At 46.4% G+C, this 16,673-nt stretch overlaps 2 protein-coding genes across 4 annotated transcripts in view; both read right to left on the bottom strand.

The window, feature by feature from the left end:
• LOC129854491 (transmembrane protein 266-like) overlaps positions 1-5,065 on the bottom strand; it is a 59,340-nt gene extending 54,275 nt beyond the window's left edge. The window contains exons 1-2 of one of the 3 annotated variants that reach the window (XM_055921582.1): positions 4,122-5,065; positions 2,643-2,791 (exon numbers count right to left, since the gene is read on the bottom strand). In XM_055921582.1, the coding sequence (XP_055777557.1) occupies positions 2,643-2,656 (14 nt within the window). In that variant the 5' untranslated portion in view covers positions 2,657-2,791; positions 4,122-5,065. The remainder of the gene's footprint in view (positions 1-2,642; positions 2,792-4,121) is intronic. The other 2 variants (XM_055921583.1, XM_055921584.1) reach the window with 2 other exon arrangements.
• Positions 5,066-5,370: 305 nt separating this feature from the next.
• On the bottom strand, positions 5,371-13,357 carry LOC129854490 (F-box only protein 22-like). The gene is made up of 7 exons (XM_055921581.1): positions 13,143-13,357; positions 12,439-12,571; positions 11,730-11,817; positions 11,388-11,486; positions 8,857-9,009; positions 8,364-8,529; positions 5,371-7,979 (listed from the first exon to the last, which is right to left on the bottom strand). The coding sequence occupies exons 1-7, from the start codon at positions 13,271-13,273 to the stop codon at positions 7,586-7,588; spliced, it is 1,164 nt and encodes a 387-aa protein (XP_055777556.1). The 5' UTR covers positions 13,274-13,357; the 3' UTR covers positions 5,371-7,585.
• Positions 13,358-16,673: the final 3,316 nt, after the last annotated feature.

The following is a 16,673-nucleotide window of genomic DNA, read 5'->3' as shown; positions in this document are numbered from 1 at the left end:
GCTCACTCCACTCCATCCAACCCATGTACATGCTCACTCCACTCCATACAACCCATGTACATGCTCACTCCACTCCATTCAACCCATCCACAAAGACACACAAATCTGCTTCCTAAACCTTCCTTCACCTCTTCTTCCTCTTAGGCTTTGTCTTGATGCCTTTCCTAATATTACAGTAGCCTATGGGTACACTCCATCAGCCTTGACTTTATGCAGGAAATCTCCATAATGATAAATGAGTCTGGTTTCAGGAAGCTGTAGGCATGGCATGTTTCAGACAGGCACAGTGTGACCAGTCTCATCTGACCTTTACAGATACCAGGACTGGGAGACACACTGATGATGAGAGACCCTCCTGGAGAGCTGCTGTGCTGTACTGTCAGCAGAGGAAAGGTCTTGGCTCTTTACAGTCGCACTGAACTGCAGTGTGTTTGAGGTTACCTGAGGCTCAAAGCTAAAGAGTCTGCATAGAAAGGTGATCAGTGAAATGGGAATGGGCTGTATTATGATGTGGACTTGATTTGTAATATGTTAAACGATATGACATCCAGAAAGGATTTTCTAGGCAGAAAATCATCAGGAATTAAATAAAGTACAGTTTCAGTCCAGACATTTGCTAAGATGCAAATCACCTACAGCATGAAATAGCACCCTCTTCACAGCAACAACAAAAACAATTTGTTTCCGGCTACTAAACCTAGATGCATGTAATGGAGACTTCCTAACAGATTCCTTATTATCTTCTGTAATAGATGAGGTCCAATAGATGAGCTGGCCCAAGCATCCATCCATCCCTGTGTTACTGTTCTGCTTGGAAAAGACTCACAGGAATATGACCCTGCTCAGACAGACACCATGTGCTTGTCAACCTCAGCATGCTGAACAACAGAGGCAGAGCCCTCCAACCTCCCCACCCTCCTGTTGGCATTGAATAAACAACAGGGTCAACAGCGACGAAGAGAAAGATGAATGGTGCTGTCCTGCAACGACAACCCTTCAGAATCTTAAACAACTGGGCCCAAAGATAGGTTACAGCCCTACGCCACTGACTGAGCAAGGCAGAGTGACAGAATAGAATTGGACCGACAGGGCACAGAATAAATCCACTCCCCTGACTGGCTGTCACACTGACGGACAGAGAACAGTGAAGGAGGGCTTTTCATTAACCATTAATTTATTACACGTTTGATAATGAGCATGGCTAGTTACATACAGCCTGCTGAAGACTAATAATTAAGTCAAGTGAGACTAAATAAGCTCAAGGAACTATAGATGCCACAGTCAAGATCAGGCCTAAAGACTTAAGCCTCCTCTTCAGTCTCCTTGGTCCTCTCGCCCTACACTACACATCTCCATTAGACCAGACCTGTCCTGGCCTCTCACCATCCCTACTGATCACGCAACTGGGAGTAACCACAAAGAAGATCATCACTGCATAAGCAATTGTTCATTAGTCGGGTATATTTCTGCAAGGAAATGTTGAACTATCTTGTTTCTATCTCTTTATCGCTCTCTCTCTTTCTCACACACAAACACATTCTCTCTCACACACACTCATCAATAAATCAACCAATCAAAAGACTTGAGGATAGCAAGAAAAAATGGCAAGGTAAGAGGAATTTGTGAAAGAGTGGCTAGACTGCAGAATTCCAAATGAGCTGACCGATGAGGTGCTCCTCAGCAATATCATTGAGCTCTGCCTCTGTCTGTAACAGGGACATTGTCGTTTTCCCTCTCTCTCTCTCCCTCTCTCTTTCTCCCTCTCGCTCAGCCTCTCTCTGTCTCTCTCCCTCTCCCTCTCTCTCACTTTCTCTGTGTGTGTGTCTGTGTGTTTGCGTGAATGCCTGTGAGTACAATACCATATATATTATTCAGGAAAAGAGGTGAGAGGAGATCAGAGAAGTCTGGTAAAGAGGGAAACATCTTACTGAGCACAGATCGTGTTCTGGGGGGGAGACATCTTACTCAGGACAGGTCATGTTCTGGGTGGGTGAAAGATCTTACTGAGCACAGGTCATGTTCTGGGGAGGGAGATCTTACTGAGCACAGGTCATGTTCTGGGGGGTGAAAGATCTTACTGGGCACAGGTCATGTTCTATGGGAGAGAGATCTTACTGAGCACAGGTCATGTTCTGGGGGGGAGAGAGATCTTACTGAGCACAGGTCATGTTCTGGGGAGGGAGATCTTACTGGGCACAGGTCATGTTCTGTGGGAGAGAGATCTTACTGAGCACAGGTCATGTTCTGGGGGAGAGATATCTTACTGAGAACAGGTCATGTTCTGGGGAGGGAGATCTTACTGAGCACAGGTCATGTTCTGGGGGGTGAAAGATCTTACTGAGCACAGGTCATGTTCTGGGGGGTGAAAGATCTTACTGAGCACAGGTCATGTTCTGGGGGGTGAAAGATCTTACTGAGCACAGGTCATGTTCTGGGGGGTGAAAGATCTTACTGAGCACAGGTCATGTTCTGGGGGGGAGAGAGATCTTACTGAGCACAGGTCATGTTCTGGGGGGGAGAGAGATCTTACTGAGCACAGGTTATGTTCTGGGGGGGAGAGATATCTTACTGAGCACAGGTTATGTTCTGGGGGGGACAGAGAGGAGATATACACACTGGGTGGTGTAATGTACTATACTTACTGAGGGTTAGCCATGTTGGTGGATGGTGATGGTGATGGACAGAGGAAGAGGAGGAGGCTATGATCTTCACTCAGTTCTCAGTCAGGCTATGCCTCTCTTAGCTCCTGAGTTCACCACACCAGATAGACTCTGCTGGACTCATGTTGAACCTGGGGATTAAATTAAATATCAATTACACCTGACATGTACTACAACCATATTACATCCGTATTACACTAAGATGTTTATGAGTTCAGTAAAACATTGTATAATGGCACCAGAAACAGTATGGGGATACTGAGACAATGAAGAACTATAATTGTAGCTTGAAGAGTAACCTACAACAGCAATTCTTCAAAGTAAAAGATGATTCATTCTATGTCTATGGTAAGAGCACATCACCTGCATGTCTGCTGGATAATACTCATGAAGAGCTGCTCTCACCATAGAATGAGTCCATTGTTGAGTTACTGCTGTGAAAATCCATTACGCTTGACACAGGACATGCATGAGTGAAAACCTACCCAGGTGCTTGGTCTTTATTTAGATATGACTGATGACAGACAGTGACACACTATTATGGCAATCCCCTGAGAGTATGGTATGTGTCATTCAATAACACTTTAAACGCAAGACATACACTACAGTACCAATAGTTCAAATGGAGAAGATGTGAGAGACATTACAGGTCAAATCATTCTGTGTTGCCCATCATTACATTGCAGATGGTGCTGGTGAGAAGGTCTATTGAGAGACTTCTACTAAAGACTACAACAACTGAAGGTTGTCAGCACATCCCAACCTCCTGTATAAAGGGTTATGTTAAGCAAATCCTCTTCAATAGCCTTTTTTCGACCATGGTGTTTGAATGGTGAGAGTTCATAGACTGTGCTTTGCCTGATCAGCACAACATATCAAGTAGAGGTCTGTCCACTGGTCTCTGCATGACCTTAATAAGCTACAGGAGCCTATCAGTTCAGATCCATCTCGCCTCTAATCTACTTACTATATAGTGCACTACATTTAAGTGAGCCTGTGTATGCCATTTGGAGCATGCCCTGGGTCTCACACAGTTCATTGAATAGTAAAGTAGGCTAACGGCCACTTACTTCATAACTGAGGTTTCTTCACACTAACTTCATTTTACAAGGCTTTTCTGTAGCACTGCATAAAATTCAAAGCACAACTCAGCCCCATATCCACGTCAAAACCAAACTTACAGGTAGCTTGACATGCAAATGTTTGTCTCCCTGTTCGGGAACTAATAATAATGTAACCCTACTGGAAATTGTCATTGAAACGGACTAAGCCAAGCATTAATCCACGTTAGGACTATACTTAGTCGCTGTAGTACCTGAATATAGAAGCAGAGACTCGAGAGACTATAGTAGCCTAGTGCGTAAAGCGGGGGTGGTCCCGGTTGTAGGCTACACCAAGGGAGTGCCCCGGCAATGTACAACTAATCTATTATTCAGTTGAACCAAAGAGGAACCTTCCTACCTGTCTTGATTTACATTGTTGACAATCTAATCGAGCCTCCCGTTGGCCGCGTGCTCGTGATAATGTCTCCCTCTGTGATGATCAGCGTGAGTGAGGCGCGTGCTACAAGCTCGTGGCGATGTGTAGGCTGCTCCCTTCCTTAGCACTTTTACATTGGACAAGCACCCCTGCCGCTGCTGCTGCTTAGAATCCTGTGCAAAACGAAAAGACTGGAGCCGAAATGCAAGCACCATCGTCGTTCAGCAAGATTATATTAAATGTCCCTGACTGACCACCAAATAACCAGCTAACAGCATCATTGGAGAGTGGAGGAAGAAAGGTCAGAACGTTGTGTGTGTTGTTGGCTACACCGCTCCAAATTTGCTAGTGAGGGTTGAGGGCTTCCCCCGCGATCGCAGAAGGGACTCCTTGCTGCCGAATATAGACGTCCTCTTCCACAAGGAGCTGTCTAGGTGCTGAAAACGTGATTAACCTCCGGCTTCTCTAGTGCCACGCTGTGATGCCTGGCTCTCTCCCTTCAAACCCGAGAATAGTAGCATAATCCCCGCGAAACAACGTCAAAAACATTGCCGTTTATTTTCATGCCGAATAGTGGCAGTATCGAAGCTCTAACATTGTCATTGCTTGCTTCGGTCACGACTCACATGTTTGCTCTCTGTGGATTCTAGTTCCAAATCCTGATAACCGAATGAAAACTGAGGTACAGTCACCTCACTTCATTTGTAGCCCTATAGCTTTATGCCCGAGCTGCCTTTCTCCATGTCCATAGGCTTTACGTTTTTTATCGTTTCGTAAATTGAAGATACTATGGGAATATAAATGATCTTTCTACCAATTGGTTTAACAGTTTGTCATTCACCAGGAATAGCCAGTCGATGGTTAGAGCGCACATCAATCAATCTCATAGCGTCTTCGCAGCCTTATATCAAACACGCCTGCTTGTCAAGGTTAGGCTTTCGGGAAATGGTCGATATGAAATAATTGTAGTCTATGATAGAGCAATTCTGAACAATTAGGCCTGTTATATAAGAAAACATATATATAAATTGCAGGTTTTACTATTCTGTTATTCTTTCATTTAATTGTTAATATAAGTACATTGGTTGTAGAATATGATATTGGAAGGTGTTCTGAAATTAAATAGATGCACATTTTTTCTCCATTATGATAAATCAGGATACCTAAACCTGAAGTCCACGTTGTGACTCTTGTGCAGGAGTTAGAGATAGAGAAAGCCAGAGAGTGAGGAGACATTTCAATGGCAGTCATTTATTGAATTTCAAATAAAATCAAACATATTTGGCACACATAGTTGAAAAGTGCTTGGAACCTTAAACATTTTGCTCATCATATTAAAGCCATAAAAAACTATTTAAAGAACCATTTTAAAATAATCCCATTAGCTCTACACAGAATGGTTGTGTGTTATCATTAGGTGTGTTGTCTAATGAACATAATGAAAGTGTATAAGGTGACAAAGATGCATGTTCCTAAAATATGTCTGCTATAGAAAAAAGTTTGTTATCCAGATGAAAACCTCTGTTGAGTGTACAGTATTATTTGGGAAAAGTTACGTCACAGAAAACTATGAAGTGATCTTACATTTCCCCCATTAAAGAGTATCAGGAGAATAACTTGTATACTATACTGAAAAGTTATACCTTAAAATAGCTTATTCTAAATAAAAAACAGAAGCAATCAAAACCATTTAGTCAAAGGTTGGTAAAATTGCACATTCATCTCCAAAGAACTGTTTTGAACTTCCTAAACATTTCTCATACCTCATACCTTCATAAACAAAACAAATACTGTCATCAGGAATGTCTTCAGAATTATAATAATGTTCGTAAATTCAATGAATGAAGCAGAATATTATACAGAATCCAAACTACAAAACTGTTTGTTCATGGTATGTTTATCACACATATAATACCCTGTTTGGGAGTGGAACACGTACAATAATAACACACATTTTAAAACGATCAGTTCCACTGAAGCAACAAATATGACCTTACAAGATAGTATGAAGAACGACACAACAGAGAGATTTTGTCTAAACCATGGAATCCATTTGCGTAAATAGAAGCTAGTGAGGCAATTCCACAATAACAGAATGACAGCACAAACCCTCATTTTGTTACCAAACTTTGCATCTTTTTTTATTTAACTAGGCACATCAATTAAGAACAAATTCTTATTTACAATGACGGCCTAGGAACAGTGGGTTAACTGCCTTGTTCAGGGTAAGAACGACAGATTTTTACCTTGTCAGCTCGGGGATTCGATCTAGCAACCTTTTGGTTACTGGCCCAACGCACTAACCACTAGCCTACCTGCCGCCCCACTGTTCACTGTTCTTCAAGTAAATGTCTTTATAAAAGTCATCCTTATGCATAGAGTTGTATGGTTTGTTTAACTTTGCAATCATTGCTTTCTGTTTGACATAAAATTTCAAGTGAAAAATCAGTCTCAACCTCACTCTGTTATTGTGGAATTTCCCAGTGTGTGAAATAGTCTTATAAAAGGTAGTAGGAATAGGCCTTGATTTAATTGCATTTCAAAAAGGGTTTCTCCATATCTAACACTAAAAGAGGGGCATGTGTCAATGCACATACAGGAGAAAACATTGAAATCAAGACAACCTGAATTTTTCTCAAAGGTTCAAAACATGTTACTTTCCTTATCTTAACTAAAAAGTGCCTGATCGGTAATCTCAACAAGTATTTATATTAATTAATAATAACATCATTAATTGGACATCAAGTGTCAGTAACTTTTCACTATAAGGTGTAAGAAACCATCTGGTTAAGATTATTACTTAGTTTCAGTTATATGTTTTGAATATGTGCATTACATTTGGTGAGTAATTCAGGATAATATATATGTGTTTTACATGGGGAAGTCCACTGTATTATTTTGTAACAGAGGACTGAGATGAATGGACAGTATTTTCTTCTCTGATTCCCATCAGCACCTTGTTAAACTCATTAACATATCAGCAATATTTCCTATTCAAGTTTCAAACTGATCAATGCATGATCAAGTAAGTATTTGCCTCTCTTGCAGCAGATTAAACATTGCATTTCCCCCCAAAATGGACAAAGTTAAAACTTTACATTGGGACAAGTTGAACACAACAAAAAGAAAGACATCTACATGTTGTAATCCACTTCAAACAGCATCACATACCACCATGGCTGAGAGTTAAGATTCCACAACCAAAATGTTGTTGATCCTGATTGTTACGTGCACAGACAGTCTTCTGAACTAGACACCAGGGTTGTATTCATTAGGGCACACCGTTTCAAAACATTTTGCAATGTAAAACGGGTGTTTCTTATTGGACCAGTTAAGATAGTACCTCTCTGCTTCTTCTGGTTTTCTTCCGTTTCGTACCTAATCAATAGGAACCTGAAGTGAACAAAACAAACTATAGTTTGAATGTAAATATGACCATCAACCACTCAGCCAAGGTGAACTAGGGTCATAACAGTGGTGTATCCATGCTGCAGACTGTCCGTATCCGTGTCACACAGAGTATAGTCCTCCTTCACGATACGATCACACCCGATCTCCCCGTTACCAAAGAACCCAAACAGTGGGATGTTGGGGAACACCTTGCGGAAGGTGTCAGCCTCCACGTTACGTTGGTTGTTGTAATAGTTGTGTCCGCGGCCCACGCAGGCAAACATGAAGCCCAGGGTGTTCCTCTCTGGGAGGTTGGCGGCTTTCAGTCTCCGTATGGTGGCCTCGGCTGCCTTGGGGTTGCTCACGTCCTGCTCCAGGAGAACACTGGCCCCCTGGATCCTTGGACCGCTCAGAGCCAGACCCACCACGCCGTACGACCCCCGGCCACAGCTATGGAGAAAGACAGACCACTGTCACATAACTGTATAGTAATACTCTTAAGCTAAACCCTAACCCCGGTACCACTCAGGGCCAGACCTACACCACCGCACGAGCCCCAGCAACAGTTACAGAGAACGGCGGCGGGACAGGCAAAAACAAAGTCACAGCTGCATAGTAAGAGTAGGGATTCCCAAACTTTTCATGTCAAGGCCCTCTGAATATGATAAGCCTCCAGCTGAGGACCCCCACTACCTTAAAAAAAAATATGTTTTGCCGCTTGGTAGATTACTAGGAGGTTGCAATAAATAAGACCCCAGACCCCTGTTTGAGAACTCCTGACCTTTCTCAGCATTGAAAAGAACAGTACATGTTACAGATCACTCAGGTACTCACCAAACTCTTTCAGGGGAGAAGACATTCTCCACATGGCCCCCAGCGATGAGAGCCTTGCTGCGTGCCAAAGGCTCCAGGACCTGGTTAAGGAAGCGGGCTGCTCCGGGTTTGTAGGCTTCATAGCCAAAGAGCAGCACCACACGCAGATCAGGGTTATTCACCAGCCCTGAGGGGACAGGACGACAACAGAGAGGGGTCAGAGATGGAATCATATGGTGGACGGTTGGCTAGAGCCAAGGATGTGTTTAGCATACTGTAGAAATGTTTGTTGCCATCTCTTTTCTGTAAATATTGGTATTTATCACTCACACTCATATACTAATCCTAGTATCAACTTTACACTGCAGGGTTTGTATTGGGCTAGAACAAGACCTGCACTGACCATAATGGTTGACCTTAATGGTTGACTGTGGTACCCCTATGTGGGAGAGCGGAGAAAGGTATATTTCTGAACTGGTCATCATAACTTCAACTCCCAGTCGGTCACACCAACCTGCTTCCTCCAGGTGTGACTCTGAAATGGTGCGTTTGCAGAAGTGAAAGGGGCGGATGTCCACTCCCTCCATCCTAGGGAACATGATAGCGTAGCCAGCTTCTCCTTCTTGGAACTCCTTCGGTGGACCCGAGTGGGAGCCACTGGGAGTTACTGTGGGGGAAGATGAAAAGAGACTCAGCAGCAACTCTTGGGAGGACATTTGAAGTTTGCTTTTTTTTAAAGTACATTTTGGCAAATGCCTTCTTCAGGGTTACTGTGGGAAAAGGCAAAAGGACAAATCATACTGTCAACCAATGTCCTTTTCCTTATATTGGTAAATGTATCACCTGCATGATGTACATTTAAAGTAGCTAGCTAGCTAACAGTAATTGCATTTAACCTATTGCATGGCGTTCCACTTCTCTGCTTCTCTAAGCACCCAATCTATGTGACATAACACATAACAAATCAATATTACCTAGCCAGATTTTCAGTTCACGAGCAAAGACACTATCTGCATACTTGGTTGATGGAGTGTCACTTCTCTCCAGCTTAGTGATTATATAGAGTAATACAGAGCACAGGCCCTGTTGTCAGTCCTGGAATAGTAGGCTATCTATCGACATATCTAGTCGCCATGCTTCTCTTCCCAGCTCCAAAGTAGAGCACCCTATGCTAATAAGGCAGGGGGAGATTAATGTGGACCCTCCCCTGTTGACAGGTGACCCATTCCTCTGTGATATGCTTAAGTGAGCTGGTTAACATTCAAAAACTCTGGTAGATGAGAATGCACAACACGCATCAAAGAGGAAAGGACCTGAATGTCATGCACTGGCAGCAGCCTGTGTCATGAATTATGGCACAAGAGCTAGCTATCAGTGGTTAGTTAGTGTTGTAGGGAAATTTTGTGTTATAACATACACTGCTCAAAAAAATAAAGGGAACACTTAAACAACACAATGTAACTCCAAGTCAATCACACTTCTGTGAAATCAAACTGTCCACTTAGGAAGCAACACTGATTGACAATAAATTTCACATGCTGTTATGCAAATGGAATAGACAAAAGGTGGAAATTATAGGCAATTAGTAAGACACCCCCAAAAAAGGAATGGTTATGCAGGTGGTGACCACAGACCACTTCTCAGTTCCTATGCTTCCTGACTGATGTTTTGGTCACTTTTGAATGCTGGCGGTGCTTTCACTCTAGTGGTAGCATGAGACGGAGTCTACAACCCACACAAGTGGCTCAGGTAGTGCAGCTCATCCAGGATGGCACATCAATGCGAGCTGTGGCAAAAAGGTTTGCTGTGTCTGTCAGCGTAGTGTCCAGAGCATGGAGGCGCTACCAGGAGACAGGCCAGTACATCAGGAGACGTGGAGGAGGCCGTAGGAGGGCAACAACCCAGCAGCAGGACCGCTACCTCCGCCTTTGTGCAAGGAGGTGCACTGCCAGAGCCCTGCAAAATGACCTCCAGCAGGCCACAAATGTGCATGTGTCTGCTCAAACGGTCAGAAACAGACTCCATGAGGGTGGTATGAGGGCCTGACATCCACAGTTGGGGGTTGTGCTTACAGCCCAACACCGTGCAGGACGTTTGGCATTTGCCAGAGAACACCAAGATTGGCAAATTCGCCACTGGCGCCCTGTGCTCTTCACAGATGAAAGCAGGTTCACACTGAGCACATGTGACAGACGTGACAGAGTCTGGAGACGCCGTGGAGAACGTTCTGCTGCCTGCAACATCCTCCAGCATGACCGGTTTGGCGGTGGGTCAGTCATGGTGTGGGGTGGCATTTCTTTGTGGGGCCGCACAGCCCTCCATGTGCTCGCCAGAGGTAGCCTGACTGCCATTAGGTACCGAGATGAGATCCTCAGACCCCTTGTGAGACCATATGCTGACACATGCACATTTGTGGCCTGCTGGAGGTCATTTTGCAGGGCGCTGGCAGTGCACCTCCTTGCACAAAGGCGGAGTTAGCGGTCCTGCTGCTGGGTTGTTGCCCTCCTACGGCCTCCTCCACGTCTCCTGATGTACTGGCCTGTCTCCTGGTAGCGCCTCCATGCTCTGGACACTACGCTGACAGACACAGCAAACCTTTTTGCCACAGCTCGCATTGATGTGCCATCCTGGATTAACTGCACTACCTGAGCCACTTGTGTGGGTTGTAGACTCCGTCTCATGCTACCACTAGAGTGAAAGCACCGCCAGCATTCAAAAGTGACCAAAACATCAGTCAGGAAGCATAGGAACTGAGAAGTGGTCTGTGGTCATCACCTGCAGAACCATTCCTTTTTTGGGGGTGTCTTACTAATTGCCTATAATTTCCACCTTTTGTCTATTCCATTTGCACAACAGCATGTGAAATGTATTGTCAATCAGTGTTGCTTCCTAAGTGGACAGTTTGATTTCACAGAAGTGTGATTGACTTGGAGTTACATTGTGTTGTTTAAGTGTTCCCTTTATTTTTTTGAGCAGTGTATTACAACACACAAAATAGTTACCACAGTGTTCTGGTCATTAGGAAGGGAAATATGTGGGTCTTACAAACAACACCAGGAGTGGCGATGGCCATGATGTCACATCCATTGGGGAACAGCCTGTTCAGTTCCTCCACTGAGTCTGAACTGTGGTGGCTCTTACGTGCTGCAAGAGGGGATACAGGTTAGAACATGCCTTACATTTAGATTGTTACTGACAGGGTCTCTAATATAAGCAGCAGGTTTCACAACTTAGCCTACAACTTTTAATAACTTAACACGTGTTTAGTAACAAACTAAATGGAAGTTTGCTAGTAGATAAGAGGCCACAGTACTTTTTACTTCTCGGCCCAGGATTATTAGTGTGCTTTACTACAGAGTAGTAAATGTAGTACATGTTACATCTTACCCTTTTTCTGCTTGTAGCAAGAGTCTTGTCCACTGAAGGTCTCGCTGTCCACCATAACCAAGACTGTTTTGGGCAGCAGGTAAACATTCTGCAAACATTAAGAGAGAGGTGTTTCTACAGTTTTCAAAAATGTCAGTCTTCCACTGTAGGTGCCAGGCTATAACTTTACTGTGTTCTACTAGCCTACTTGTAGGACTGTTGCAACAGCATACAGAAAGATATGCATAATGTCTAACAAGCATGCCTCTGGCTAAGCTCAGTTAACCCAGAACTAAAGTCTTGCGTAATTGGTCAGATGCTCGATTAAGTTCTGGGTCTGTACATGTTAGTAGAAGAAATGCTAGAACGAGGAGTGGAACCGGATTGAGGAGATCCACTCTTTGCAAGTTATGGGCAAATGTATGGGCCAGATGTCCCCTCCCCTTCCAAAATAAGGAAAGATAGTAACACCTGCGAATTCTAGATTTGTCCAAATATAAAACCAGTGACGAAAAACTGGAACTACTTCTGCTCGTTATCAATCGGAGCTCATAGTATAAAGACAGATCTACGGTACCATTTATGTTTATGTAGTCTGTTCACGAGATACTACTCTCTGGCATGCAATCATGTCAGCTCTATTCATGACACTTCTATCAACAATTAATGAAGGTTCTCCTGAAAGAGACCCTGTTGTAATTTCTTGTGTATTTTCAGTAGTCAAACTGACTTCCACTTCTTCAGCCAGGCTGTGGCAGAGAGCATGGCCGTCATAGTTGGACGGTCCTGAGGCAGACACCCACGTCAACTTCTGCTGGACCCTCAGTACTCTCCGTGCACAGTTCATCCACAGCCTGCAAACACTGCACAATAAGGAAGACAGTCGTCGTTAGCTCTCACTCTCATCCTGGCATGACAAGGAAGTTGTTTAAAAAACATGATCCCTACGACCAGTCTGGGGATAACTAGCTAACGTTAGCTAGATTCCAATAATTTCTTAGCTAGCTAATTTAGCTGTCAAAAACTCATCTGTAATACAAGATTATTACTCAAATACTGTTGTGATACCTGTTAGCTAGCTAGCTAACGTATGCTAGCTAACGTATGCTGCACGCCTTTTTTGCAAGCAAAACGTATACAGCTAACAGACATTTAGTGTAGATTGCTAGTTAGCTACTTATATTCAGTTCCAGTCCTGTTTAGAACTTGGAACGTGCATTGCCATTGTTGATAAAACACTGTGCTTGCTTGCTAACGTTAGCTAGCTAGCTGACTGTGGCTAATCGGTCAGTGTTATCCGGAATCCTTGGGACATCCCTACACCCCGAAACCCTACCCTTACGGGGGGGGGGGGGGGGGGGGCGTCCCAAGGTTCCCCGATAGCACGGACCGTGGCTAATCTAGCTAGCTAGCTAACGTTAGCTAGTCACTTACCACGCAATTTGGAGCAGGGATTTGGTTGGTACAAACGTCAAAATTCTCTCCACTACTTCTGCCACATTACTGAGAATGTATTCTGCCGTGCATTCATCTGAAACGCCAGAAAAGTCTGTATTTCCATCCATATTTCCTTCGCAAGATCTTGGCAGCTAGCTACGGATTTGTCTTTTGACCTTTCACTAATGCAAATTGCATAGCTAAATATCGAAAGCAGTTTTCGGGAGAAAATACACTATTACTGCCACCTAGTGGCGAGTACACTTTATCTGCCTAGTATGTATAAATCAAATCAAACGTTATTTGTCCATGCGCCGAATACAACAGGTGTAGGTAGACGTTACAGTGAAATGCTTACTTACAAGCCCTTAACCTACAATGCAAATAGTCTGGGTAGCCATTTGATTAGATGTTCAGGAGTCTTATGGCTTGGGGGCAGAAGCTGTTTAGAAGTCTCTTGGACCTAGAATTGGCCCTCCGGTACCGCTTGCCGTGCGGTAGCAGAAAGAACAGTCTATGACTAGGGTGGCTGGAGTCTTTGACAATTTTTAGGGCCTTCCTCTGACACAACCTGGTATAGATGTCCTGGATGGCAAGAAGCTTGGCCCCCCTTGATGTACTGGGCCGTACGCACTACCCTCTGTAGTGCCTTGCGGTTGGAGGCCGAGCAGTTGCCATACCAGGCAGTGATGCAACCCGTCAGGATGCTCTCGATGGTGCAGCTGTAAAACCTTTTGAGGATCTGAGGATCCATGCCAAATATTTTCAGTCTCCTCAGGGGAAATAGGTTTTGACGTGACTGTCTTGGTGTGCTTGGACCATGTTAGTTTGTTGGTGATGTGGACGGCAAGGAACTAGCTCTAGCTCTGTGCAGGACCCTTGTATCCTGGGGTTGAACTTTCTTAGGAGCACAGGCTGCCAGTTAGACCTAAATAGGGGCACACTGAGCTTCCAGGGAGGGCCGGAAGTCACCATGGCCCCCCCTAATGTCACATTCACTCAACCCAACAAACCCTTTACTCCAACAGTTAAAGCAGCAGAGACTCATGGCTGCCCCCCCTCACCCACATCTGTGGGTGATTTTTCCCCAGCACCCCTATCACCAACGGCGGTGTGTTACATTCCCCCAGCCACCTCCACGACACAGCCCTCTGTGAGCCCGGGCCACACCCCCCCAGCCCAGCTACCCCAGATGGGAGAGGAGAGGACACTGTCTGCAGTGAGGGAGATATGGGGGAGGAACTGTGTTGGTCTTGACCCCGAGCAGCAGGAACGGTTGTGGCAGTTGCTGTTTGAATTCAGAGACAGCTTTGCGCTGAGTGAGGAAGAGGGTCAGACTCATCTGGTGCAGCATGAGATCGACACAGGTGATGCTCGACCCATCAAGATGCGTCCCCGCCGTATCCCGCTGGCATGCCAGGAGGTGGCAGACAAGGCTGTGTTGGAGATGCAGCGAGCAGACTTCATTGAGCCCTCAGACAGCCCCTGGGCGGCGCCAGTCGTCATGGTTCCGAAGAAGGGGGGCAAGCTGAGGTTCTGTGCGGACTACAGGCGGCTGAATGAGGTAACCAGGAAGGACTCATATCCCATACCACGTATCGATGAGTCGCTGGACCTGGTTAGGGGGTCCTCCTGGTTCTCCTCACTAAACCTCTGCAGTGGCTACTGGCAGGTGCCCCTCTCCCCAGAGACCAGAGCAAAAACTGCGTTCTCCACTAACAGAGGACACTGGCAGTTCAAGGTCTTGTGCTTTGGCCTGTGCAACGCTCCAGCTACTTTTGAGCGTTTGATGGACAGGGTGCTGGATGGCATCCCCCGACAGCAGTGTCTGGTATACCTCGATGACATCCTGGCCCATGGCAGCTCCATCCAGTCAGCCCTGGGGGCGCTACGGCGTGTGCTGGAGAGGGTGGCTGCCGCAGGTCTGAAGCTCCACCCCGAGAAGTGCCACTTCATGAGCCACCGAGTGGGGAAGGAGGGGATCAGCACCATGGAGGACAAGGTAGGGGCTGTCAAAGACTGGCCCACCCCCACCAACCAGCGTCAGCTGAAGAGCTTCCTGGGCCTGGCCTCGTACTACAGGAGGTTTGTACTGGGCTTCTCAAGCGTTGCTGCTCCCCTGAACCGCCTGCTGCCGAAGGACAAGGCTTTCACTTGGACAGTGGAGTGTGAGGAGGCGTTCAACACCCTCAAACGTGCACTGATCGAGGCCCTCGTGCTCGCCCCCCCTGACCTCACCTTGCCCTTTATCCTGGACACAGATGCGAGCAATGTGGGCATGGGTGAGGTGCTGGCCCAGGTGGGGCCAGAGGGGGAGAGAGTGGTGGCGTACTTCAGCAAAACATTTGACAAACATGAGCGCCGCTACGGTGTCACCCGGCGGGAGCTCTTGGCTGTTGTGGCTTCCGTCAAACACTGCAAGTACTACCTGGGTGGCCTGCCCTTTACTGTAAGGACCGACCACTTTGCTCTCCAGTGGCTCATGTCTTTCAGAGAGCCAGAGGGGCAGGTGGCACGCAGGTTGGAGGAGCTTCAGCCGTATGACTTCACGGTGGTGTACAGGGCAGGGGCACGCCACTCCAACGCCGACGCCATGTCCCGTCGGCCCTGTACTGCAGACGGCTGCAGCCACTGTGAACAGAGAGAGGGACGGGAGAGAGAACTGTGTGCAGAGGAGGGGGTCTGTGCCACAGTGTGTCGGGCGAGCGGGCCTGTCTGCTCTGAGCTGCAGACTGTCGACGTAGCTGAATGGGGGCAGCATCAGGGACGGGACACAGACCTACAGCCAGTGCTACAGTGGGTAGAGGCGCAGGTGAGGCCACCATGGGAAGAGGTGACAGCGCTCTCACTCGCGACCAAAGGGTTGTAGTCAAAGTTTGAGCGACTGCGGCTGGCTGATGGCGTGCTGCAGCGGGCATGGAAGGAGTCAGCTACGGGAGAGGAGAGGTGGCAGGTGGTGGTCCCAAAAGCACTGCGGGAGGCTGTGCTCCAGAGTACTCATGGGGAGGTGGGGACTGGACACTTTGGGGTCACAAAAACACTGCACCGCCTCCGTCAGGGCTTTTACTGGGGGCAGCACAAGAGGGATGTGGAAGACTTTTGCCACCCCTGTGACAACTGCACAGCGAGAAAGGGCCCCCCAGGCCGCTCTCATGCTGAGCTCCAACAGTTCCCAGTGGGGGCTCCCATGGAGAGGGTGGGAGTGGATCTAGTTGGGCCGTTCCCCACCACAGACAGTGGAAACTGCTGGGTGCTCACGGCCATGGACTATTTCACAAAATGGCCCGAGGCTTATGCTCTGCCTGACCAGGAGGCAGAGACCATTGTCGACGCCCTGACAGCGGGGATGTTCAGCAGGTTTGGAGCTGCAGAGTCCATCCACAGCGACCAAGGCAGAAACTTTGAGTCCCGTGTGTTCGCCACCATGTGTGAGAGGCTGGGTATGCACAAGACCCGCACTACTCCTCTCCATCCTCAAAGTGATGGCCTTGTGGAGCGCTTCAACAAAACTCTTGGACAGCAGTTGGC

Source organism: Salvelinus fontinalis, chromosome 4 (assembly GCF_029448725.1).
Source record: "Salvelinus fontinalis isolate EN_2023a chromosome 4, ASM2944872v1, whole genome shotgun sequence".
NCBI classification, from domain to species: Eukaryota; Metazoa; Chordata; class Actinopteri; order Salmoniformes; family Salmonidae; genus Salvelinus; species Salvelinus fontinalis.
This window is presented reverse-complemented; position numbering and strand designations above follow the sequence as displayed.